General features: G+C 43.5%; 1 protein-coding gene across 12 annotated transcripts in view; it reads right to left on the reverse strand.

Annotated features, from left to right (window-relative positions):
• The window catches only part of GRK4 (G protein-coupled receptor kinase 4), an 84,928-nt gene that overhangs the window by 32,233 nt on the left and 24,917 nt on the right, over positions 1 to 27,778 (reverse strand). For 9 of the 12 annotated variants that reach the window (XM_058430300.1, XM_058430297.1, XM_058430296.1 and 6 more), the window contains 6 exons: positions 26,841 to 26,953; positions 23,367 to 23,444; positions 10,931 to 11,034; positions 8,595 to 8,687; positions 6,722 to 6,785; positions 2,602 to 2,742 (listed from right to left, as the gene is read on the reverse strand). In XM_058430300.1, the coding sequence (XP_058286283.1) occupies positions 2,602 to 2,742; positions 6,722 to 6,785; positions 8,595 to 8,687; positions 10,931 to 11,034; positions 23,367 to 23,444; positions 26,841 to 26,953 (593 nt within the window). The remainder of the gene's footprint in view (positions 1 to 2,601; positions 2,743 to 6,721; positions 6,786 to 8,594; positions 8,688 to 10,930; positions 11,035 to 23,366; positions 23,445 to 26,840; positions 26,954 to 27,778) is intronic. The other 3 variants (XM_058430299.1, XM_058430304.1, XM_058430303.1) reach the window with 3 other exon arrangements.

Genomic DNA, 27,778 nt, shown 5'->3' on the forward strand with positions numbered 1-27,778 from the left:
GCTGGGATTTTGACTGGGGCTGCATTCAATTCATTTAATCTATAGATCAATTAGGGGAAACCAGCATCTTTACAGCATCGGGTCTTCCAATCTGGGAACACGGTCTCCCCCCATTTATTTAGACCTTCTTTCTTTATTTTTTTGAGACAGAGTCTTGCTCTGTCGCCCAGGCTGGAGTACAGTGGTGCCATCTTGGCTCACTGCAACCTCTGTCCCCCAGGTTTCAAGCAATTCTCCTGCCTCAGCCTCCCGAGTAGCTGGGATTATAGGCACCTGCCACCACGCCTGGCTAATTTTTGTATTTATAGTAGAGATGAGGTTTCACCATGTTGGCCAGGCTGATCTCAAACTCCTGACCTCAAGTGATCCACCTGCCTCAGCCTCCCAAAGTGCTGGAATCACGGGCGTGAACCACAGTGCCCAGCCTCCTTCTTTAATTTCTTATAATAACATTTTACAGTTCTCAGTGTAGAAGTCTTGCAATTTTTATCAGTTCTTTGCCTAGAACTATTTTTTAAGAGACAGGGTCTTGCTATGTTGCCCAGGCTGGACTCAAACTCCTGGGCTCAAGTGGTCCTCCCATCTGAGTCACCCAAGAAGCTGGGACTACAGGTGCACACCGCCACGCCAGGCCTTTTCTTAGATTTTGATGTTTCTTGATGCCATTGTAAACGGTATCAGTAACATTTCCATTTTCTAATTGTTAGTGGCTGATTCACATTTAATCACTAGGTTAAATCCTTAATAGGTTATCTAAAAATCTGGGAGTGTCTCCATATACGATGATGTTGTTTGAAAATAATGAGTTTTGGCCGGGCACACCATTCTCCTGCCTCAGCCTCCCAAGCAGCTGGGACCACAGGCGCCTGCCACCACACCTGGCTAATTCTTTGTATTTTTAGTAGAGACGAGGTTTCACCATGTTAGCAAGGAGGGTCTCCATCTCCTGACACCCACCTCGGCCTCCCAAAGTGCTGGGATTACAGGCGTGAGCCACCGCGCCCGGGCCCACACTGTGCTATTAAATTCAGATGCTGGCTGTGAAGGTACACTGTTTGGGAACATTTGTCCCCCTGCACAAAGCAGCTGACCTCAGGGCTAAGAAATAAATGGCTTGGAGGAAATAGCTCTAACACTACAAATCATTTTATAAATTCTCGTTCACACTCTCCCTTCAACCAGTCTTCATACTTCAGTAGCTGCTACAGGTCATATGTAATTAGGTAGAGAGAAACTGGGTTTGGAGATGAGAACCACACTATGCAATGCACACCATAAAGCCTGGAACTGCTCCCCTGAGCTCATACCAGTCCACCCAATGTTCTGTCCTTCCCAGAAGGTGGGAAGGTGGATTTGGGCTTCATACAATTGGGATATGCTAGTTGAGGGCCTAGCGGTAAACCTCCCAGAAAAAGGAAAAGACGGAAAACAGATTGAGGCCAGAGGGAGGAGGCCCACATGAGAAGAGGGGCTAGAGAAGGTATCCTCAGCCAGACGTGGTGGCTCACACCTGTAATCCCAACACTTTGGGAAGCTGAGGCAGGTAGATCACTTGAGCCCAGGAGTTCAAGACCAGCCTGAGCAACGTAGGGAGATCTCACGTCTCTCTTTTTTATTTATTTATTTTTTTATTTTTTGAGACAGAGTCTCGCTCTGTTGCCCAGGCTGGAGTGCAGTGGTGCAATCTCAGCTCACTGCAACCTCCATTTCCCAGGTTCAAGCGATTCTCCTGCCTCAGCATCCGGAGTAGCTGGGACTACAGGCACACACCACCAGGCCCAGCTAATTCTTTTTGTACTTTTAGTAGAGACGGGATTTCACCATGTTGATCAGGCTGATCTCAAACTCCTGACCTCAGGTGATCCACCCTCCTCGGCCTCCCTAAGTGGTGGGATTGCAGGTGTGAGCCACCACGCCTGGCCAGAGATCTCATCTCTAAAAATAAGAATAAAAATAAAAAAATTAAAACCTAGCTGGGCATGGTGGTGTGTGCCTGTGGTCCCAGCTGCTTCGGACGCTGAGGTAGGAGGATCACTTGGGCCTGGGAGGTCGAGGCTGCAGTGACCCAAGATAGTGCCATTGCGCTCCAGCCTGGACAACAGAGCGAAACCCTGTGTCAAAAAAAAAGAGAGAGAGAGAGAGAGAAGGTATCCTCAAGCACAGCCAAGTCACAGTGTCCTGGGGGCCAGAGAAATTGACTGGAGGCTGACAGCAAACAGAGATAAGCTCTGGCTGGCTGTGATAAGGAAAAGGAAAGGGCAATTCACCAAGAAACACAAGGTAACTAACGGACCCGGACAAGCCTCTGCAAGCTGGCAGGTGTGAAGAGTGACAGCATGGGAGGCGGGGGACTACAGATTTATAACAAACCAGAAGTTAGAAGCAGTATCACTAGTTTTATGTTTTCTAGGGTTTGAATAAGAAAGAAGAGAGCTGTTGCTAAAAACAAAACTGTTACTAAAAAGAGCAAAACCCCACATAAACTCAGGAAACAAGAAATGACTTCCACGGCTTCAATGACAGTGAGCTGAGCGGCATGTCGGCTGACAAAAGTGCTACGAATCAAACAATGCGCAGTGAAGACTAAGAGGAGACACTTACTATGAATCTACTTTGCACTTTCTCCAGAATTCTTTTTTCATTTAGAGTCATAGCTTCACCTTTCCTCTTCTTTATTCTCTTTTTTTGTAGCTTTTTACAGGCATACATTTTTCCTGTGGCTCGCACTTGACAGGCACAAACCTAGTTTAAACAGCAAAATAAAGGAGGTTTATGTCCACCTGACATTTCTTAGGCCATACGAAGGAAACTGTTTGCTTGATGAGACCCTCACTGGCAGAGACCAGCAGCAGTGCATGAGGAGCCGAGACCGTTTCAAAGGTGGGTGTTGTCAGTGTGAGCTGGCTCCTCCTCTCAGTGACGCTCTGTGCTCTATCAACTCTAAGACAGTGTACAAATGGAACTAGTTGGCACAGGTGATCACGGTAAATCTGTTTAATTTTTAAATGTCCCCATATGTCTATTTTACTTTTTGTAAAAGTGCAAAAGTTTTAAAAAGTAAAACTGAAAAGATTCTTTTTCAGCTGGGCATGGTGGCTCATGCCTATAATCCCAGCACTTTGGGAGGCCAAGGCAGGCAGATCACCTGAGGTCAGGAGTTCGAAACCAACCTGGCCAACATAGTGAAACCCCGTCTCTACTAAAAATAAAAAAATTAACCAGGCATGGTGGCGGGTGCCTGTAGTCCCAGCTACTCCAGAGGCTGAGGCAGGAGAATCGCTTGAACCCAGGAGGCAGAGGTTGCAGTGAGCCAAGATTGCGCCAGTGCACTCCAGCCTGGGTGACAGAGTGAGACTCCATCTCAGGATTCTCCTGCCTCAGCCTCCCGAGTAGCTGGGATTACAGGTGCCCACCACCATGCCTGGCTAATTTTTCTCGTATTTTTAGTAGAGACGGGATTTCGCCACGTTGGCCAGGCTGGTCTTGAACTCCTGACCTCAGGTGATCTGCCCACTTTGGCCTCCCAAAGTGCTGGGATTAACAGGTGTGAGCCACTGTGCCTGGCCTAAAAAGATTCTTGATTTTTTAATTTAAAAAGTCAAGAGTATAAGGAAATATGTTTCACAGAATTCACAATTTTCATATCTTTATTCTATCACTTCTTAAAGTAGTATTTATTTATTATTTTAACTTTATGTCATGAAAAATTTCCAACATACAAAAGTGGAAAAAATAGTATCATGAGCCTCAGGTTCTGGTCCCCCTGCCTCTGTGTCATCAACATTAGGCTGCTATTTCTTCCAACTCCCATCCACTGCACACCCCACAGGGGACTGCTTTAAAAGCAAACATAAGACATGATTTAATTTTATCTACCAATAAAATAATTTGGTGGTAAAAGAAATACAAAGTTAATTGTGGAAAATATTGGAAGTAATAAGGACAGTGATAAAAACTCACCCGTAATTCCAAGATAATGACTGTTAATATTTTGCTCTATTTTATTCTAGGCCCACCTTGTTACATGGGTATGCAAGAATACATACCCTGTTCCCACCACCCCAGCCTTTGATGGCAAAACTGGTCTCATATTGTAAAATAGGTAATATTTCCTAACCTCCTTTTGAAAAATCTTATTGTGTGACTATTTTCCCATCATGAAATGTTTTCCTAAAATGCGACTATCCCAACATGTATTTAATCATTTTCTTACCATTAAGACTTGGCATAAAAATCTCTTCATATCTCTTTATCGTTAATTTAAAACAAATTATTCTAAGTGGAATGGGCAAATCAGAGAAAGGGAATGGAAAGCAGACAAGAGTGTCAGGCACTGTGCTAACAGCTGGGTGTGAACACTCGCTGGCTCGCAGCAGCCTGGCAGGCAGGGCTGATTATTTCCTTGCTAGAGATGAGATCACGATGGCAGGCCCAAGATCACACTGCTGGAAGTGATATGACAGGACCCTGACCTCGGGTCTGCCCACGTCTGAAGTACGTGCTCTTTCCACTACAGTCTGCAGCCTAAAACCATAACAGCAGAGATGTCTACTCAATTCCCTTACCATTGTGCTCACTCAGGACCCTACAAATTAATTCTGGAGGACTTCAAGCATAAGCAAAAGAATTACTGTTGACAAAAATAAAACCAACTAGGTTTGCTCTCTCAAGCCCACTGGAGGAAGTGCTAGCACTTGGAAAAAGCAAATGCACGATTAGAATCTGGATTAAAGGGCACCGAGGCTGTCCCCGCATTAGGGCGAGCAGGGCTCCTTCTGACAGGCATTCAGAGTAGGGGTGGGCTGACTGCTCACTGCCTCTGGGCCTTGACTGAGGGTACAACACCTCCAGAGCAAGTCTGTGGGAAACTGCCATGCTTTATTCGTGCAGCCAATCATTTGCTTGGGAACCCAAGTAAATCTGTTAAAAAGTAATCTGTACAATCACAATTATACTAAGTCTTTCTTGTCTTCTTTTTTATGTATTTATTAATATTAAATATTTAAATAGAGACGGAGTCTTGCCATGTTGCCTAGGCTGATCTGGAACTTCTGGGCTCAAGTGATCTGCCCACCTCAGCCTCCCAAAGTGCTAGGATTACAGGTGTGAGCCACCACGCCCAGCACCAGGTCTTTCACAATAGCTAAAATTTGCTAACATGTCCCTATTGAATCCTATTAGGACTGACATGTTTTAAAAACTTACATATGGCTATAATTAGACTTTCATTCCTTTATAAACACATGACCCATGTTCCAGAAATTTTTCCTCTGCTCTTTCACAAAATCTGAGTCTTTACATTTGCAGATCATTATAGCAAGAGTCAAAGTGAGAAAATGACTTTCCTATTCTAGGACATATTCAAACAGAGGGTGGATTTCTAACAGAAATATCTATCACGGAGGGATTAGAGCAAGCATTGGATTGGATTAGGCAAAATATCCTTCATGGTCTCTGGAACTGTACCAGAGGGACAGTACTGTTACTTCTCCTGAAGTAATGACTATGTTGGCCAATTTCTTGTCATGTCAAGCTGCAGGTGCATAACAGATCTCGGTTGCAGTGTGCTGCCTCCTAGGTCAGCTTTCTAATTAACTTCAAGGCAATGCTAGTGGCTTTTGCTTTGAATTGTAATATGGGAGCAGTAATATCTGAGTCACACCCGGGCAGTGTAACCTGCTTCTGAGTTAAACATACAGTATTAGTTTGCCAATGGCTTGCCTGGCTCTTAGGGACTTAAAAGTTCTTGAACTCCATATGATCACTCCAGGTAACTAATAAGGTAATTAACATCTCCTTAAATCCCCAGACCAGAACTGCTGCTGTTCTCCATCCACCAACTACAGTGGTCTCCATCTAGGAGACCCATCATATTTAAACAACACCCCGGGCCAGGCACGGTGGCTCATGCCTGTAATCCCAGCACTTTGGGAGGCTGAGGAGGGCAGATCACCTGAGGTCGGGAGTTCAAGACCAGCCTGACCAACGTGGAGAAACCCCCTCTCTACTAAAAATACAAAAATTAGCCAGGTGTGGTGGTGCATGCCTGTAATACCAGCTACTCGGGAGGCTGAGGCAGGAGAATCACTTGAACTCAGGAGGCGGAGGTTGTGGTGGGCTGAGATCACGCCATTGCACTCCAGCCTAGGCAACAAGAGCAAAATTCCGTCTCAAAACAAAACAAAACAAAACAAAACAAAACAAAACAAAAAACAAAAAAACACACCCCTCGTGAGTCTGTGAGTCATTTCCTTAGGATTTTCTCAAATTGACACATTTCCAAACACCTTTTGATGTAGGTATGAGGTACATACATGTCCAAACAGAGTAGGGTTACATAAGTATATTTAATAATTCACTCTGTACTATGTGAATTTGGGACCAGTCTTAAATTTATGGAAATAGAATCATGGAAATTCCACAATACAGAAACAGAATCATCTTTCCATCTGGGCAAAGTGACTGAGCTGGGGAATCAAGCATGGGAACCAGCTTCTTCAGAACTATGAGGTAAAAGGTGAAGTCACCAAGAGAAGGGATTCTTAAAAACCTTTTGCTCAGAATTCCATATGGATTCTCACAGTTGGCAAAGATTATTCCCAAAATGCCCACTAGGCAACAGTGTACTGGGAGAGCTGATGCATTACCTGAAGCCATGTTCTCAGGACCTTGCTGCCCACCCAGCTAGCAGCGCTGCTCTGAACTGGCTCCCGTTACTCACCTCTCCAAATCCGCCTTTTCCTAGAACTCTGTAATGTCTAAATGTGTTCTTTGTTACGGGTTGCCTAATCAATGAGAAAAACAAGTTTCAGGTCTCACATTGCATTGTTCTTTTAAAACAGAAAAGATTACTCAGTGCTTGTCTTCGCCTCATTTATGGAACCATTTTGCTCAAAGGGGATGCCCGGGACAAAGGGTGTCTGTGCTCAGGGACTGTGGCTCCCTCTAGCAGGACAGCTCTTGACTTGCTCTAAGAGCAATTAATTCATCTTTTTTTTTTTTTTTTTGAGATGGAGTCTCACTCTGTCGCCAGGGCTGGAGTGCAGTAGCACGATCTCAGCTCACTGCAACCTCCGCCTCCTGGGTTGAAGCAATTTTCCTGCCTCAGCCTCCCAAGTAGCTGGGATTACAGGCGCCTGCCACTACACCTAGCTAATTTTTTGTATTTTTAGTAGAGACAGGGTTTCACCATGTTTGCCAGGCTGGTCTCGAACTCCTGACCTCGTGATTCACACGCCTCAGCCTCCCAAAGTGCTGGGATTATAGGCATGAGCCACCACCCGGCCAATTAATCTTAATTAACATTTAAGACACTGAGGCAAAAAGCAGAACAGTCTAATTATCCTTACTAACTAAAGATAGGTCTGAAACCAGCCAACACTAGGAAATATGTATGTTCATAACTCCTGGTATAGTCTTGGGTAGATCCCTCTCAACTTGTCAGAAAGCAGGTGAGGAAGATGACATATATACATTGTGCCATCCTTTGAAAAAAGAACCTCAAAGATGTTTATACCCAACACCTCAAAAACAGCATGTATAAGCAAGAACTGGAAATTTAATCAATCAATAATAATAGTACTAATAATAACACTAGTAGCAGCTAACACTTTTTTTTTTTTTGAGATAGAGTCTTGCTCTGTTGCCCAGGCTGGAGTGCAGTGGAGCCACCTCAGCTCACTGCAACCTCCGCCTCCTGGGTTCAAGCGATTTCTCCTGCCTCAGCCTCCCAAGTAGCTGGGAGTACAGGTGCATGCCACCATGCCTGGCTAAGTTTTGTAGTTCTAGTAGAGACGGGTTTCACCATTTTGGCCAGGCTGGTCTCGAACTCCTGACCTCAGGTGATCCACCCGCCTCAGCCCCCCAAAGTGCTGGATTACAGGCATGAGCCACTGCGCCCAGCCCGCAGCTAACACTTTTTAAGCACTTATTTTGTGCACCAAACATTGTGCTACAAGCGTTGTACACACATTTCCCAGGTGATCCTAGCAATGGTCCAAAGAGGCAGATTATATAATTACCTGTAATTTATAGAACAAGGGCCTGCCACTCATACAGGCTAAGCCACTTACTTGAGGCCACATAAACAGTAAGAGGCTGAGCGGGGTTTAACTGCCAGGTCTCACCCACTGCATCCTATTCTATCACTAAAAATCTAAGCTAAGTTTTATTTTCTAGCCACTGAACCAACAGGGATACCTGCCATTTTAAAAAGAGAGAACAGAGTCTATTAAATTAGAAGAAATGGTATAAGACTAATACCTATGAAAATTTCTGTATAAAAATATCATATACAACTCAAAATTTCTAATTGTATTTTGAAAGATGGAAAAGTCTATGCCAATCAGTATGCATTGTGAGAAGTTAACACTTGTTTTATTGAGGTCTCTTTTCTTTTTTTCTGTTTTAGAGATGGGGTCTTGCTACATTGCCCAGGTTGGAGTGCAGTGGCTATTCACAGGCATGATCATCCCATATTATAGCCTTGAAGTCCTGGGCTTAAGCAATCCTTCAGCCTCAGGCTCCTGAGAAGCTGGGACTACAGGCGTGTGCCACCTTAACTGGCTTTTATTGAGTTTAAAATTAGAACATACCTTTCCAGCCATTTCCATTGTAAAAATTGAGAAAAATATGAGCTTTCTTGGTATTCTTCAAATGGTTCCCCTCTTAAGTAGTTATGGGCAACTCTAGAAAAAGATTTTAAAAATTATATACATTTGTTGTAGTAAGAAGTAAAAACAAGTGTGTTTTAGTGCATTAATAGGCACTGAGTATGGGAAAGTCAATCATTACGCACAATTCAATATTTTGAATTTGCAATTACAGAAGTCCACGTTAGGTTCTAATGTTATAAGTGAAAATAGAAGTGAAATAGAATGAATGAAAAAATCAGTGTAACAGAAGGATGCATTCCCTTCTTGGGAGTGAGGGTGTCAGCTGTTCTGTTGTCAAGTAGCATGCTTCCCATGTGCAAGACACAGTGGAAGGGTCCTCTGGAGGACAGCATATAAGTCAAAGCGATGGGCTGCTGCAAGTCCTGCTTCAGCCACTCACTGGCTGAGGGACCTGAGCCAACTTATCCAACCTCTATAGCCTCAGTTTCTCCTTCTGTAAAACAGAGATAATAATCATGCCTATTTCATATGGTTATTGTGAGCGGGTAAATGCATTAATACTTCCAAGTATTTATTATTGTTTTGTTATTTTTTGTTGTTGTTGTTATTTAGAGACAGGGCCTCACTCTGTTGCCCAGGCCGGAGTGCAATGGCACAATCATGGCTCAATGCAGCCTTGAACTCCTGGCCTCAAGCAATCCTCCCACCTCAGCCTCCCAAAGCGCTGGGACTACAGGTCTATCTATTTATTTATTTTATGAGACAGTCTCGCTGTGTTGCCCAGGCTGGAGTACAGTGGCTGGAGTACAGTGCAGTACAGGGAAGGCTCATTACAGCCTCCACCTCCCAGGTTCAAGTGATTCTCATGCCTCAGCCTCCAGAGTAGCTGGGATTACAGGCACACACCACCATGCCTGGCTAATTTTTGTATTTTTTTGTAGAGATGGGGTTTCTGTATGTTGACCAGGCTGGTCTTGAACTCCTGGCCTCAAGCGATCTGCCCACCTCGGCCTCCGAAAGTGCTGGGATTACAGGCGTGAGCCACCGCGCCCGGCCTGTTTGTTATTTTAAAGGCAGCCACATCATTAAAGCATCACGGGTTTCAGCTCCAGCCCCACCATGCTCTGGCTGCACAGGCTTAGGTGCACCACTCCCTGCCACAAGTGAGCTGCAACAGCCTCTCCAGCTCATCTCCTGGACCCCATCTTCCCTCTCTTCATCCTCTAAATTGCAGCCAGAGCAGTCTTTTAAAACACAATGAATATGTCATCTACTTGCTCTCAGAGCAAAGAACAAACTTGCTCATGGCTCCCCGGGCCTCCGTTTCCTCCCCTGTGACATGAGTGACTGTCTGCACACATACAAGAAGCACTGCGGATTCGGGGCCTGACCACCTCAGAAACTGTTCTTTCATCCACATACATAAAGAAACTGAATTTAGCCAAAGTGCTTTGCCTCGGAATTTTCCTTGGAAACGCCCTGAAAAAAGATGTTTTTGGTGAGTACCTAGGTCTGAAAAAAATCTTTTTGTCCTAGACACAAGCAGAGCAGAGAGGGCCTGGAGTCGCCACAGGGATGCTAGGATACTGGTGCTAAACGATGGGACCCCTTTCAGTGTGCCTCGTGTATACATGGAATTATTACTCTTCATTCACCTCTTTCTAGAGGAAGTAATCATTTTAATGTGTAAAGTACAGTTGACCCTTGAACAATGTGGGTTGAGCCACCAGGAGCCACTTATGTGTGTATTTTCTTCCGCCTCTGCCACCCCTGAGACAGCAGGACCAACCCCTCCTCTTCCTCCTTCTCCTCATATTTTCTTCTGCCTCTGCCACCCCTGAGACAGCAAGACCAGCCCCTCCTCTTCCTCCTTCTCTTCAGCCTCCTCAACATGCAGATGACGAGGATGAAGACCTTTATGATGATCCATTTCCACCTTATGAATAGGAATTATATTTTCTCTTCCTTACAATTTTCTTAGAAACACTTTATTTTTTCTAGCATACTTTATTGTAAGAGTATAGCATATAATACATATAACACACAAAATATGTGTTCATCTGCTGTTTCTGTTATCAGTAAGGCTTCTGGTCAACAGTAGGCTAACGGTAGTTAAGCTTTTGGGGGAGTCAAAAGTTACACACAGATTTTCAACTGCACAGAGGGTTGGGTGGTGTCAGCGTCCCTAATGCCCATGTAGTTCAAGGATCAACTGCACTCTAGGAACTTGTCTTATGCAGAGAAACCTCCTGAAAGCTGTCTGCCTTGGGGTTAGTCACAGATAATATATGCAGAGCTCAGCATGAACCACTTACCTAGTACATTCCTCAAAGACTTTTTTGGAAGGCTTCTCCTCCTTCAGTCCCCATCTACATTCTGTCACAACATCTGGAGGTATCTCTGGTAAAGGGGCTGCCAACTTAATACAGTACAAACCAAATACATAACCATTAGTGATTTCATAACTTACTAGTGAACAGAACCTAATGCCTATTGTAAACAAATGAAACACAAAGTGTATAAAACGAAAGTCCAAGTGCCACCTGGACCCTCCACCCCTGTCCCACTCTCCAGAGTTCTGCTGCCGTCTGCCTTTTCAGATCTTCTCCGATGCATATCAAAACACACACAGGGCCAGATGCAATGGCACACGCCTGTCATCCCAGCACTTTGGGAGGCCAAGGTGGGTGGATCACCTGAGGTCAGGAGTTTGAGACCAGCCAACATGGTGAAACTCTGTCTCTACTAAAAATACAAAATTATTAGCTACGCGTGGTAGGTAGCTACTTGGGAGGCTGAGGCAGGAGAATTACTTGAACCTGGGAGGCAGAGGTTGCAGTGAGCTGAGATTGCGCCACTGCACTCCAGCCTGGGCAACAAGAGCGAAACTCCGTCTCCAAACCAAACCAAACAAAAACACACACACAAAGAATGGAAAGCAGGGTCTCAAAGAGGTATCTGCACACCCATGTTCATTGCAGCATAATTCACCATAGCAAAAAACAACCCAGGTGTCTGTGGATGAATGGATAAATAAAATGCAGTATATACATAGAGTGGAATATTATTCAGCCTTTTAAAAAAAAGGAAATTCTGAAATACACTACAACTTGGATAAAACTTTTGGACATTATGTTAAATGAAATAAGCCAGTCACAGCCGGCATGGTGGCTCACCCCTGTAATCCCAGCACTTTGGGAGGCAGAGGTATGTGGATCAGCTGAGGTCAGGAGTTCGAGACCAGCCTGGTCAACATGGTGAAACCCTGTCTTTACTAAAAATACAAAAATTAGCCGGGCGTGGTGGCAGGCACCTGTAATCCTAGCTACTCAGGAGGCTGAGGCACGAGAATCGCTTGAAGCTGGGAGGCGGAGGTTGCAGTGAGCCGAGATCATGCCACTGCCCTCCAGCCTGGACGACAGAGTGAAACTCTATCTCAAAAATAAATAAATAAGCCAGTCGCAAAGTGACAAATCCTGTATGATTCCACTTATATATGGTCCCTAGAGTAGTCAAATTCACAGAGACATAAAGTAGAATGGTGGTTGCCAGGTGCTTGGAGAGAACTGGGAATTGTTTAATGGATGCAGAGTTTCAGTTCTGTGAGATGTAAAGGTCGGTTCTGGAGATTGGCCGCAAAACAAGGTGAATATATTTAACACTACTAAAGTGTACACTTACAAATGGTGACGGTGGTAACCTTCATGTTACTTTTTTTATCACAATTAAAAATTAAAAATCAAACACACACACCTCTCTCTTCAGATAGACAGTTTCTTTTTCCTCATGCAAATGGGAAAAATGTATGTACAGTTTTGTGGTTTTTTTGGAGACAGAAAATCTCGGCTCATTGCAGCTTCCACCTCCTGGGCTCATGCAATCCTCCCACCTCCACCTCCCAAGTAGCAGGGACTATGGGCGCATGCCACCACACCTGGCTAGTTTTTTTGAGATGGAGTCTTGTTCTGTGGTCCAGGCTGGAGTGCAGTGCATGATCTTGGGTCACTGCAAGTCCGGCCGCCTGGGTTCAAGCGATTAGCCTGCCTCAGCCGCCCGAGCAGCTGGGATTACAGGTGCCCGCCACCACGCCTGGCTAATTTCGAACTCCTGACCTCAAGTGATCCTTTGGAAGGCTTCAGCCTTCCAAAATGCTGAGATTCCAGGTGTGAGCCACTGTGCCCAGCTGTACCTAGCTAATCTTTGTATTGTTTGTAGAGACAGTGTTTCACCACATTGCCCAGGCTGGTCTTGAACTCCTGAGCTCAATTGATCTGCCCACCTCGGCCTACAAAAGTGCTAGGATTACAGGCATGTGCCACTGTGCCCAGCCTGGGTCCAGTGTTTAAAGTACGTGCTGATGTCTATAGAGCTACCCCATTCTCTTGAGTGACTGCATAGTCTTCTGGTGTATGAGCTTATCTGCCCCCAGTTACATCCTAGTTGCCAATTTTCCCACACAAACAGCACCACCATGAACATCTCTATACACGTGTATTTCTATAGAATAGATTCCTAAAGACAGAATTACCAGCTCAAAAAGATGCAAGCATTTTAAACATTCATATTTATTGGGAAACTGCCCTCTAAAAAGGCTCTGCCACTCTGTATTTCCACTCACAGTGTTCCAGGTGCCCAGGCCCCGCTCTCCTTAACCCTCATCCAGAGAACTCTGGAAAAAGGAAACAGATGACAAAACCACTGTCCAGATTCAATGAAAAACTACCCAGGTCATGCTCAATTGTGCACCTAATTTGTAATTAGAAACAAGAAATGCATTCCAGACTGATTTCTGACTGTGATAGGGCCAAGCGACCAGAGGAAATCTGTGTTTATAAATCAGTTATTTCCTAACATAAGTTGAAAGATAGTAAACAATGAGAAAACTCACATTTTTAAAAATAAACAATATTATCACAATTAATCATGATTAGTAGCTGCCATTTAAATTATCGAATACATTTCAGGCATTTAAACATCTATGGTCTCGGGCGGGTGTGGTGGCTCATGCCTGTAATCCCACTACTTTGGGAGGCCGAGGAGGGTGGATCACCTGAGGTCAGGAGTTCGAGACCAGCCTGAGCAACATGGTGAAACCCGTCTCTACTAAAAATACAAAAATTTAGCTGGGCATGATGGCAGGCGCCTGTAATCTCAGCTACTCAGGAGGCTAAGGCAGGGGAATCACTTGAACCCAGGAGGCAAAGGTTGTAGTGAGCCAAGATCACACCACTGCACTCCAGCCTGGGCGACAAGAGCGAAACTCCATCTCAAAAAAAAGAATATATATATACATATATATATATACGTACATATACATATATACGTACATATGTGTATGTGTATGTATACACATACACATATATATATATAGTCTCATTTAGCCCCACAACAACCACCCTGATGGATGAGGAGAGACTTGGGAAGTCCCTCTCCAGTGTACCCACATCACCAAGGGGAGCGCCAAGACACCCTGCTGGACTCTCCAGTCCTTTCTTTCTATGCAGCAAAGCTGTCATAAGAATAAGATGGGTCCATTCATTTTCCTATTTAAGAAAAGAAGTTTGGGCCAGGCGCCGTGGCTCACGCCTGTAATCCCAGCACTTTGGGAGGCTGAGGCAGGCAGATCACGAGGTCAAGAGATCAAGACCATCCTGGCCAACATGGTGAAACCCCATCTCTACTAAAAATACAAAAATAAATTAGCTGGGCATGATGGCGCGTGCCTGTAGTCCCAGCTACTCGGGAGATTGAGGTAGAAGAATCGCTTGAACCCAGGAGGCAAAGGTTGCAGTGAGCCGAGATTGTGCCACTGCACTCTAGCCTGGCAAAAGAGCAAGACTCTGTCTCAAAAAAAAAAAAAAAGAAAAGAAAAGAAAAAAGAAAGAAAAGAAAAGAAAAAAGAAAAAAAAGAAGTTTGTTCATTCACTCCACAAATATGCATTGTTCCAGGCACTGCACAGAGCAGAAAACAAGACAAAATTTTCTCAGAAGACAAAGACAACATTTTAACAGTCTTATTTCCCCTCCAAAGTCTCGATTTTTCTGAAACTAAATAGCAGGTTGATTCTATTAAGACCGTTTAATGATTAACCCCAAAGTGTTCCCATTTTCAATATCATAGAAAATTTTTATATTAATAGTTATTTATTCCCACACAAAGGAAAAGCAGTGTTTCTAATATCCATGAGAGAGAGGGAGGGAGGCTAAGGTGACCTGAAGTATGGCAAGGTAAGGTATAGAACTACCAGCCCGATGCAGAACTGAGACTTCTGGGGCTTTACATTAAGGAACAATCATTGTTTTTCAGAATAAGTAGTTACCAGGGCAAATTTACCAAATGACTCAGTGCCTTGCTTTTTAAAATTTTAGGCAGAGGAAATTCTAATGGGAAAGACCACTGGTGGAGAGGGAAGGGAGGGTGGATTTTGCAGAAATATGCTTATTTTTCTGTGTTGAAAATTACATTTACTTTCCTATTTTAAAAAATTGGGTCGGCCGGGCGCAGTGGCTCATGCCTGTAATCCCAGCACTTTGGGAGGCCGAGGCGGGCAGATCACGAGGTCAGGAGATCAAGACCATCCTGGCTAACATGGTGAAACCCCGTCTCTACTAAAAATACAAAAAATTAGCCGGGCGAGGTGGCGGGCGCCTGTAGCCCCAGCTACTCGGGAGGCTGAGGCAGGAGAATGGCGTGAACCCCAGGGGGTGGAGCCTGCAGTGAGCCGAGATCGCGCCACTGCACTCCAGCCTGGGCGACAGCGAGACTCTGTCTCAAAAAAAAAAAAAAAAATTGGGTCATCTTTTTATTGTTGTGTTGCAAGAGTTATTTATATATTCTGGATACTAGACCCTTACCAGTATTTGATTTACAAATCCTTCTCTCCATTCTGTTGCTTATGTTTTCACTTCTTCATAGTGTTCTTTGAAGCATAAAGTTTCAAATTTTGATGAAGTTCAGTTTATCTATTTTTTCTTTTTTTGCTTGTGCTTTAGGTGTCGTATCTAAGAAGTCACTGCCTAATTTCAAGGTATTGAAGAGTTACACCTACACTTTCCTCTAGGAGTTGTATAGTTTTAGCTCTTATATTTAGGTCTTTGATGGATTTGGCATTAATGTTTTGTTTATGGAATGAGGTAGGGGTTCAGTGTGATTCTCTGCATGTGGCTATCCAGTTGTTCCAGTACCATCTATTGAAAAGACTATTCTTTCTCCCAGTCGAATTGTCTTGGCACCCTTGTGATAAGGCAATTAATTGACTGTTAATGTGTTATTGTTTGAATGTGTGCCCCAAAGTTCATGTGTTGGTAGCTTAATTCCCAGTGCAACAATGTTGAGAGGTGGGACCTTTAAAAAGGTGATAATATCATGAGGACTCTGCCCCTCATGAATGGATTAATGCTGCTATCTCAGGATTGGTTTTGTTATTGTTGCGGCATTGCGGCAGGTTCCTGATAAAAAGCTAAGTTCAGCCCCTTTCCCCACCCCCCACCCCCTCTCTCAGGCGTGTGCAGGCCCTCGTATTCTTCTGCGTGGATGATGCAGCAAGAGGGCTCTCACTAGATTGGACTCCTTGACCTTGGACTTCCGGCTTTCAGAACTGTAAGAAACAAATCTCTGTTCTTTATAAATTACCCAATCTCAGGTATTCTGTTAGAGCAGCACTAAACAGACTAAGACAAAATGCATGAATTTGTTTCTGCACTCTCGATTCCATACCATTGACCGCTATATGACTACCCTCATGCCAGGACCATACTGTCTTGATTACTGTAGCTTTGTACTAAGTTTTGAAATTGAGGAGTGTGAGTCCTCCAACTACATTCTTTTTAAAGAACGTTATAACTATTCCAGGTCCCTTGACTATCCATATTAATTCTAAGATTAGCTTGCTTGTTAATTTCCGCAAAAAAAAAAAAAAAAGGTAGTTAGAATTGTGATAGGGATTACATTGAATCTATAGATCAATTTGGGGAGTACTGCCATCTTAACAATATTCAGTCTTCTGATCCACGAACAGGAGATGTCTTTCCATTTCTTGAGGTCTTCTTTAATTTTTTTCAGTGCTTTCTAGTTTTCAGAGTATAAGTGTTACACTTATGTCGTTACATTCATTCTTAAGTATTTTATTCTTTTTTGATACTATACAAAGGGAATTGCTTTCTTAATTTCTTTTTTTTTTTTTGGATTTTAATTGCTAGTATATAGGAATACAATTAAATTTTGTATAGTGATTTAGTATCTTGCACCCTTACCAGACTCACTTATTAGCTCCAAGTCTTTTTCTTTATGTGTGTATGTGTGGATTCCTTAAAATTTTCTATATCCAAGATTATGTCATTTGCAAATAGAGAGAGTTTTACTTCTTCCTTTACAATCTAAATACCTTTTCTTTTCTTTCTTTTTTTTTAAACAGAGTCTTGCTCTGTTGCCCAGGCTGGAGTGCAATGGCGCAACCTTGGCTCACTGCAACCTCCTCCTCCTGGGTTCAAGCAATTCTCCTGCCTCAGCCTCCCAAGTAGCTGGGATTACAGGTGCCTATCACCATGCCCAGCTAATTTTTGTATTTTTAGTACAGACAGGGGTTTCACCATGTTGGCCAGGCTGGTCTCAAACTCCTGACCTCAGGTGATCCACCCGCCTTGGCATCCCAAAGTGCTGTATCACAGGTATGAGCCACCACGCCTGGCCAATACCTTTTATTTCTTTTTCTTGCCTAATTGCCCTGTCTAGAACCTCCAGTACAATGGAACTTACAGTTGACCCTAGTTGAACAGAAGTGGTGAGGGTGGACAATCTTATCTTGTTCCTAATTTTAAAGGAAAGCATCTAGTCTTTTACTTTTTTTTTTTTTTTGAGGTGGAGTCTCACTCTCGTCCAGGCTGGAGTGCAGTGATGTGATCTCAGCTCACTGTAACCTCTGCCTCCTGGGTTCAAGTGATTCTCTTGCCTCAGCCTCCTCAGTAGCTGGGACTACAGGCGTGCACCACCATGGCCGGCTAATATTTGTATTTTTAGTAGAGATGGGGTTTCACCATGCTGGCCAGGCCGGTCTCAAACTCCTGACCTCATGATCCGCCCACCTCAGCCTCCCAAAGTGCTGGGATTACAGGTGAGCACCACCGCACCCAGCCTAGTCTTTCACATTTAAGTATGATGTTGGCTGTGGGTATTTCATAGATACCATTTATTAGGCTGAGCAGCCCAGAAACATCTCTCTCTCTATTACCAAGTGCTATCATTTGAACGTTGGTCCCTTCCCCTCAAAGCTCATGTTGACGTTTAATTGTTACTGTGACCATTAAAAGGCATTTAAGAGGTTCACTTTCATGAAGGGACTAATTTCATTCCTAGTTTGCTCAGTGCTTTTATTATGAAGGGGTATGGATTTTATCAAATGCTTTTTCTTTTTTTATTAAGATGATCATGTGGTTTTTAAATATTTTATTCTATTAATATGGTGTATTATATTAATTGATTTTCAGATATTGAACCAATTTTGTATCCCTAGGGAAAAGCCCACTTGGTTTTGGTTATGATTCTTTTAAACCATAAATTCAAATTTGGCTGAATTTTAATATTTGAGAATCCTGAGAGGAAAACTAAGAAAAACTAACAATGTCTGAGTGACTGGATAAAGAAACGCAAGAACGAACACACGGTCTTGCTTTACTTTCAGGTACTTTGAATATTACAGGTTGTTAAAATTTGAGTAAGTGACCTCAAGGAGTTCCCTTTTTTCAACTCCTGGCATCAAGAGAGCCTCCTGTCTTGGCCTCCCAAAGTGCTGGGATTACAGGCATGAGCCACCACACCTAGTCTAGGGGTTCCCTTTTTAGCATGTAAAAGAAAGAGAAGTTTATGCTTGCTGTTTTTAAATAAAAGACAAGAAAAGGAAAAAATACAATAACGACGTGAATCATTGCTTTTTATTTGTTTGTTTTTTGTTTCAGTAAAGCACAAGAGCAGGGCCATCAGGTGGGAAGAGGAAGAATGTGGCAGTTTTCCCAGTTGATGGTAAGAAAAGAAAAAAAAAAGCTTTCCAGCTACATCATCTCCAGGCAGCCCATAAACATCTCTCTATTACCAAGTGCTATTGTCTAAACATTTGTCCATCCCCCACAAAGCTCATGATGACATTTAATTGCCATTGTGACAGTATTGGGAGGGAGGACCATTAAGAGGCATTTTTTTTTTTTTCCTGAGGCAGAGTCTCGCTCTGTCACCCAGGCAGGAGTGCAGTGGCGCGAACTCGGCTCACTGCAACCTTTGCCTCCTGGATTCAAGTGATTCTCCTGCCTCAGCCTCCTGAGTAGCTGGGATTATAGGCACCTGCCACCATGCCTGGCTAATTTTTGTATTTTTAGTAGAGACGGGGTTTCACCATCTTGGCCAGGATGGTCTCGAACTTCTGACCACAGGTGATCCGCCCGCCTCAGCCTCCCAAAGTGCTGGGATTACAGGCGTCAGCCACCACGCCCGGCCTAAGAGGCATTTAAGAGGTTCCACCTTCATGAAGGGACTAGTGCCCTTATCTCGTTATCCCTGGAGTAGGTTTGCCCCCTTTTGTGTCCATATGCTCAGACATGTGTGCAAGCAATCCCTCCCTTTCCCCTTCCACCAAGTGACGATGCAGCAAGAAGGCCCTTGCCAGATGCTGGCACTAAGAAGGGAAAAAAAAAAAAGCTTTTATCTGAGGAATGTGAGCCCCTTCAAATTATCAGGCCCAGAGCAGTCATGACTCACTCCCCCTTGAGCTAAATAATTAATTCTTGAAGCCACTTGCTAGTGGTCTCTAGACTGGTGCCAAGTATCCATAAATGCCATATACTGGACACCATAACTCATATTCTCACTCTGTAGTTCAACAATGTATAGCCAATCACTGATCATTGTTCTCTCTTAAACCAGTGAGAATTCGGGTCAAACAACATTGTATCAGCTCACTCCTTGTTCCCTTTGCCTTTAAAACCCTGACAGTAACCAAAGCCAATGGAGCACTTCCCGAGGTAACTTGGAAGTGTGTCCCACACAGCTGTCTTTACTTTAACTCAAGTAAACTCTTTTTTTTTTTTGAGAAGGAGTCTCACTTTATCACCCAGGTTGGAGTGGCACAATTTTGGCTCACTGCAACCTCCGCCTCCCAGGTTCAAGTGATTCTCCTGCCTCAGCCTCCCAAGTAGCTGGGATTATAGGCATGCACCACCACACCCAGCTAATTTTTAGTAGGGATGAGGGTTCACCATGTTGGCCAGGCTAGTCTCGAACTCCTAACCTCAGGTGATCTGCCCGCTTCCGCCTCCCAAAGTGCTGGGATTACAGGCGTGAGCCACAGCACCTGGTCCAAGTAAACTCTTTAAATTACATTTTATGTCTCAGCTTCTTCCTTTTAGGTCAACAGCACCTTGAACTGGACATCCCAGCCTCTAAAATTGTGAGCCAAGAAATTTCTTTTTATCATAAATTACCCAGTTTCCATGTACGCATATGTTCATTGCAACACTATTTGCAATAGCAAAGACATGGAATCAACCTAAATGCCCACCAATGATAAACTGGATAAAGAAAATGGGGTACATATACACCATGGAATACTATGCAGCCATAAAAAAGAGAATGATCATGTCCTTTGTAAGAACATGGATGGAGCTGGAGGCCATTATCCTTAGCAAACTAACACAGGAACAGGAAACCAAATACCACATATTCTCACTTAAGAGTGGGAACTAAATGATGAGGACACATGGACGCATAGAGGGAAACACCACACAATGGGGACTATTGGAGGACGGAGGATGGGGGGAAAGAGCAGATCAAGAAAAATAACGAACGGGTGCTAGGCTTAATACCTGGGTGATGAAATAATCTGTACAACAAACCCCATGATGCAAGTTTACCTACATAACAAACCTGCACATGTACCCCTGAACTTAAAATAGAAGTTAAAATAAACAAATAAATAAATTACCCAGTCTCTGGCATTCTGTTACAGCAGCACAAAACAGACTAAGGCACCAAGCCACACATGTATAACTTCCCCTTCCCTCCTCTTCCACATTTGCTATGTCTACCATGATTCATTTTTAAATTTTTTCTTTTGTTTTTCTTTATAATTCTTTCTTTCTTCTTGATGCCCTCCCTTGCTATATGGGTATTTCTTCAGAAGAGGTGAAGAAAGAAAAGGGAGTTAATTTAAAAGGAAAAATAACTAGATAAATGGAGCCGGGTGTGGTGGTTCACGGCTGTAATCCCCCACAATTTGGGAGGCCAAGGTAGGCAGATCACTTGAGGCCAGGAGTTCGAGACTAGCCTGGCCAATATGGCGAAACCCCGTCTGTACTAAAAATATAAAAAGTAGCCAAGTGTAGTGGTGTACACCTGTAATCCAAGCTACCCAGGTGGCTGAGGCATGTGAATCACTTGAACCCAGGAGGCGGAGGTTGCAGTGAGCCAAGATCGCGCCACTGCACTCCAGCCTGCACAACAGAGCAAGGTGCTCTCTCAAAAAAGGGGAAAAAATAAAAATAAAAATTAGAACCAGATAAATGAAACTTCTACTCATTCTAACTAGTGTCCTGGGGGTACCTACAAATATGCCCATGTTGTAACAGCTGTGATTGAGAGAGTAATCTGTAAGGCTGGAGGCTGGGGTAGAAAACTCATTAGGGTCTGAATCACACCTCTGACACCCACTGCCATGTATCTTTGTGCTGCTAGACGGTCCTGCTGGCCATCCCCTCTAGCACTCTATTTTTTGTACAACAAAGCTCCCCTAAGTTGATGGCCCTATATCCAGTTGGCTATGTTTCAAATCCAAATATTTTGAACTCATTCTCACCACACTATTCTCTAATTCCATTCTCTACATGTTCGATTCCTGATTCTGACACTTACTAGGTGTGTAACCTTGGGTGAGTCACTTAGTTACTGATTTTCAGTCTTATCATATGAAAATAGACTTGAGAATAGTATCTACCTCATAGGTTTGTTGTGATAATTACATAATGTATTACATGTTAGAGCAGTGATTTTTTTGTGTGTGTTTTTGTTTGTTTTGTTTTGAGACAGAGTCTCGCTTGTTGACCAGGCTGGAGTGCCGTGGCGTGATCTCAGCTCACTGCCACCTTCACCTCCCAGGTTCAAGTGATTCTTGTGCTTCAGCCTCCCTAGTAGCTGGGATTACAGGCGTGCACCACCACACCCAGCTAATTTTTGTATTTTTGGTAGAGACAGGGTTTCACCATATTGGCCAGGCTTGTGTCGAATTCTTGACCTCAAGTGATCTACCTGCCTCAGCCTCCCAAATTGCTGGGATTACAGGTGTGAGCCAGCACACCTGGCCTACAGCAGTGTTAATTACATGTTTGCTATCAGTGTTGTTCCTCTTCTCCTTCCATCCTTACAATACAGGGCCCTGCCCAGAATTGAGGACTTGTAACAGAAGTCACATGAAAGGAAGCAGGTTACAGCTCTAATTTCAGTGACATACTAAACTACAAGAACCAAGTAAGTTGGGCCGGGTGCGGTGGCTCTTGCTCTTGCCTGTAATCCCAGCACTTTGGGAGGCTGAGGCGGGTGGATCACAAGGTCAGGAGATCGAGACCAGCCTGGCGAACATGGTGAAACCCCATCTCTACTGAAAATACAAAAAATTAGCCGGGCGTGGTGGCGGGCGCCTGTAGTCCCAGCTACTCGGGAGGCTGAGGCAGGAGAATGGCATGAACCCGGGAGGCGGAGCTTGCAGTGAGCCGAGATCACACCACTGCACTCCAGCCTGGGTGACAGAGCGAGACTCTGTCTCAAAAAAAAAAAGAACCAAGTTAAGTCAAAAGCATAAAAGCTAAGACCCATTAAAGCTTTTAGGAAAAAATGTTATTTTTAGTCCAAGAGAGACAAATAAAATTCTCCAACTCTATATTCTGAAACCTTTAAATACACTGAATCAATTTTCTAAGAGATCTAATTGTTAATTTCCTCATGACATCAAACAAAAATGCAAAAGAGGAACATTTATAATAAATTAAAGCTTTTTAAGATTAATTAATTAATGTTGGGCGGTAGTTTTGAGATAGGGTCTTACTCTCTTGTCCAGGCTAGAGCATAGCAGTATGATCCCAGCTCACTACAGCCTTGACCTCCTGGGCTCAAGCAGTCCTCCCACCTGAGGCTTCCAAGTAGCTGGGAACACAGGTGCACGCCACCATGCTTAGCTAATTTTTTTTTCTTTGTTGTAGCAATGGGGTTTTGCCATGTTGTCCAGGTTGGTCTTGAACTCCTGAGCTCAGGCGATCTGCCTGCGTTGGCCTCCCAAAGTGCTGAGATTACAGGCATGAGCCACTGTGTCTGGCCTTACTTTTTATTTTTTTAAGACAGGGTCTTGCTCTGTCACCCAGGCTAGAACGCAGTGGCACAACCTTGGCTCACAGCCACCTCAATCTCCTGGGCTCAAGCAATCCTCCCACCTCAGCCTCCCAAGTAGGTGGGACTACAGATGCACACCACCATGTCCAGCTAGTTTTTTTTGTTTATTTTTTTGTAGAGATGGTCTCACTATGTTGGCCAGGCTGGTCTCGAACTCCTGAGCTAAAGAGATCCTCCTTCCTCAGCCTCCCGAAGTGCTGAGATTATAGGCATCAGGCACCACACCCAGCCAAATTAAAGCTTTTAACAAATGTTATGTCTTATCCAACAAAGTAAAAATGGTTATGCACTCTATTTATTTACAAAGTTTTATTCTAAAGAAGAAAACACACCTTATCATTGAAGAATCTATCTAAGATTAACAGTCCACAATCACTTCGGTCCTCATCATCGGCAACTTCATATTCTGCCTGATTGGAGAGATGGAAGAAAAGAAAGAGTAGTTAAGTTGGGTGTGGTGATGCATACCTGTAGTTCCAGCCACTCGGGACGCTGAGGTTGGGAGGATCACTTGAGCTCAGGAGTTCGAGGCCAGCCTGAGCAACATAGGGAGATCCTATCTCTTAAAAAAAAAAAAAAAAAAAGTTAAGCTTCTTCACCAATAATGTTTCATTATGTTTCAAATTATTTGGTTTTATATCCTCAGAGCCACAGACCAACTCTACTGATCAAGCGTCTACAGCTCTTCTTTGGGAAAGTAAGGTATATGAGGGGGAAAAAGTCAGTTTTTTAAAGGAGGTTAATGACGTTTTAGAGCAATGCTTCCCATAATACTCTGCATGCCATATTACATTGCATAATACTCTGTATGCCATATTACATTGCATCCATCAAAGATATCTCAGGGCCGGGAGCAGTGGCTCATGCCTGTAACCCCAGCACTTTGGGAGGCTGAGGCAGGCAGACCATCTGAGGCTGGGAGTTGGAGACAAGCCTGGCCAACATAGTGAAACCCCGTCTCTACTAAAAATACAAAAATTAGCTGGGTGTGGTGGCACACACCTGTAATCCCAGCTACTCAAGAGGCTACGGCAGGAAGAATTGCCTGAACCCAGGAGGCGGAGGTTGCAGTGAGCCGAGATCATGCTACTACACTCCAGCCTGGGCGACAGAGCAAGACCCAGCCTCAAAAACAAACAAACTTCAGTGCTGGGAGTTCTGGATACTGTGTGGCATGCAATTAATGGAAGAGAAAGCAAGTCTGATCCTGCAACGGTCCTTTGATATGCCAACTGGGCAGGCTATGAGCCCCAATTAGTCAATCAAACACAAATCCAGGTGCTGCTGGGAAGGTACTTGTACATACGATTAAAGTTTATAATCAGTTGACTTCAAGTGAAGGAGATTATGCTAGATAATCCAGGTGGCTCTGACCTAATCAGTTGAAAGGTGTTAAGAACAGAGATGAGTCTTCCTGGAGGAAGAAATTCTGCCTGAGGACGGCAGCTTCAGCCCATTTCTGGAGAGTCCTACCATGCCCCTTCTGACAGTCCGCCCTACAGATTTCAGACTTTCCTAACCAGACCCTACAATTACGTAAGCCAATTCCTTGCAATAAATCTCTTAATATCTCCTCCTATGGGTTCTAGTTCTCTGGTTGAATCCTGACTGATACAGATGCCACTAATTCATTTAATAAGCAAGAAATAGGGCAAACAACCACGCCAGGTGCCATGAAGGGGAAATGAATAAGACACAGTTCCTTCACTTGAGAAGCTCACAGAGCCTGTCCATCACCTATCATCAGGATAGTCAAAGCAGTAAGTGCGACAAAATGGCACAATCAGACATTATTTCTGAACCTACACAACTGCCATTGAAAAAAACAAAAACATAACCTGTAACTGCAGTCACATAGCTGTCACCTCATAACTACAGGTATCATGACAATATCAGAAGGCTGAAACCTAAAATAGAGTTTCAACAATGCAGTTTAGCTATTTTAACATAAGGAAGAACAGTAGGTCCCTAAATTCTTAAAATATAGCAGCTTGGCAAACATTACCCACTACGTGAAAACTTATACCCAGGGTTCCATCCCCCAAACTGAGTAAGCATGCCCCAGCATATTGGAACTATGTCTTCAAAAAGAAGAACTGGCCAGGTGCAGTGGCTCATGTCTGTAATCCTAGCACTTTCGGAGGCCAAGGCGGGCAGATCACCTGAGGTCAGGAGTTTGAGACCAGCCTAGCCGACATGGGGAAACCCTGACTCTACTAAAAATACAAAAATTAGTTGGGTGTGGTGGCACATGCCTGTAGTCCCAGCTACTCAGGAGGCTGAGGCAGGAGAATCGCTTGAACCTGGGAGGCAGAGGTTGCAGTGAGCTGCGATCACGCCATTGCACTCCAGCCTGGGGGGACAAGAGAAAAACTCTGTCTCAAAAAAAAAAAAAAAGAAGAAGAAGAAGAATCACCTTATTCTAGCAACAGTGCCAGAAAAGAAAGGACTGGGAGAGATCTGAGGGAAGGAAGCAAACAACAAAACAGCCGCAAATGTTTTTCTGAAACGAATATATCATAAATAAATATATATATACCTTTTAAAGTTTTTTAAAAAGCTGTGTTAGAGGAAAATCAAATCCAAACTCAATGATATAAGGCATATATGTCCGCATATAATAAGCACTCAATACATATTTGCTGATACAATTAAGACAGGCCAAAGCAGAGAGAGGAAGGGTCATAACCCTGGTACAAAAGAGAGAGAGCTTTTCTGCTAAATTCCACCAATTTTCTATTGGTCATTTGCTTCTGAATTTCATAGTTTTGAAATTCTAGGCTTGCCAATGGTACCCACAAAGATTGAGAAACATAAAGTTTCTTTACCTATAAGGAAATCACAATAAATCTCAAACAGGATACATGAGAATGTTGGAAACTTTCTTGAGCATAGTAAATTCCATCCAAAGTGATCATTCTTCTTACACAAACTGTATCCCTTCCATATGCTTCTGGGTTAAAGCGTTTTTAAGTTAGGATCATTGGCCAGTTGAGTGCAGAAAGGACACTTTTCAGGTAGCCGAACAAGCATTATCATCTTAGAGCCAGGCGCAGTGGCTTATGCCTGTAATCCCAGCACTTTGGGAGGCCAAGGCAGGTGGATCACAAGGCTGAGGCAGAAGAACTGCTTGAACCCAGGAGGCAGAGGCTGCAGTGAGCCACGATCACGCCACTGCAGTCCAGCCTGGGCGACAGAGAAAGACTCCATTTCAAAAAAATAAAAAATAAAAAAAGTATTATCATCTTAATTAGTCTGTCATCTTCATACAATTAAAGCCTCAAGTTTCAAAGTCATTCAATGACTACATGTGATTCTCCAACACTTGAGATGTAATTCTACACAAAATACCACTTCAGACTAAAGGGATTTCTGTCCCAATAAGATAATATGACACCAAGACAACCAGTCCCTCCACTCCTACATCATTGCCCAGATCTAGTTTTTACATTTTCTTTTTTTTTTTGAGACGGAGTCTCACTCTGTCACCCAGGCTGGAAGGCAGTGGCGCGATTTCGGCTCACTGCAACCTCTGCCTCTGGTTCAAGTGATTCCCCTGCCTCAGCCTCCCAAGTAGCTGGGATTACAGGCACGTGCCACCACACCCGGCTAACTTTTTGTATTTTAGTAGAGACAGGTTTCACTGTGTTGGTCAGGATGGTCTCGATCTCCTGACCTCATGATCCGCCCGCCTCGGCCTCCCAAAATGCTGGAATTACAGCATGAGCTACCGCGCCTGGCCAAGTTTTTACATTTTCAAAAGCACAAGATTGGGTGGTTGCTCAATATGGAGATAAACTGCTCACCACTGCATCCAAGAACTCAATGTGCCTCTTTAGAGTGGGTTTGGTATCACAGAACTGCCTGAAGAGAAGTCTTCCTATCGGTTGCTTGTCACAAAGACTGCTATAATCCTTTTCTGGGTGAAGAAAAGGGATAAGAAGCAAACAAATATAATCATTACAATCCACCACATGCTGTTCTAAGCCTTACGGTTTTCACTTAATACAATAAAAATCAAAAACAGTATTTGCAGTATTATTTTCATCTTTTGTTGTTTTTTTTTTTGCTTTTTTGTTTGTTTTTGAGACAGTCTCCCTCCTCTGTTGCCCAGGCTGGAGTACAGTGGTACAATCTCGGCTCACTGCAACCTCTGCCTCCCAGGTTCAGGCGATTCTCCTGCTTATCTGTTAAGCATCTAATATCTAGAACATATAAAGAAATCTTATACCTCAACAACAAATGACAATCCAATTTTTAAAATGGATAAAAGATTTGAACTGACATTTCTCTAAAAGTTTACAAATGACCCATAAGCACATGACAATATGCTCAACATCATTATTCATTAGAGAACTGCAAATCAAAACACAATAAGATACTTCATACCCACTAGGATTAGATAAAATGAAAAATAAAGAGGAAAATAAAAAGTGTTGGGAAAGATGTGCAGCAACTGAATACATTGCTAGTGGGAATGTAACACAGGGCAGTGGTTGGAAGAGTCTGGTGTTCCTCAAAAAGTTAAACACAGAATTACCATATGATTCTACTTCTTTTTTTTTTGAGATAGAGTCTCACTCTGTCATCCAGGCTGGAGTGCAGTGGCATAATCTCACCTCACTGCAACCTCCACCTCCTGGGTTCAAGCAATTCTCATGCCTCAGCCTCCCGAGTATCTTGGATTACAGGCACATGCCTCCACGCCCAAGTAATTTTTGTATTTTTAGTAGAGATGTGGTTT

Source organism: Hylobates moloch, unplaced genomic scaffold (assembly GCF_009828535.3).
Source record: "Hylobates moloch isolate HMO894 unplaced genomic scaffold, HMol_V3 SCAFFOLD_17, whole genome shotgun sequence".
NCBI lineage: Eukaryota > Metazoa > Chordata > Mammalia > Primates > Hylobatidae > Hylobates > Hylobates moloch.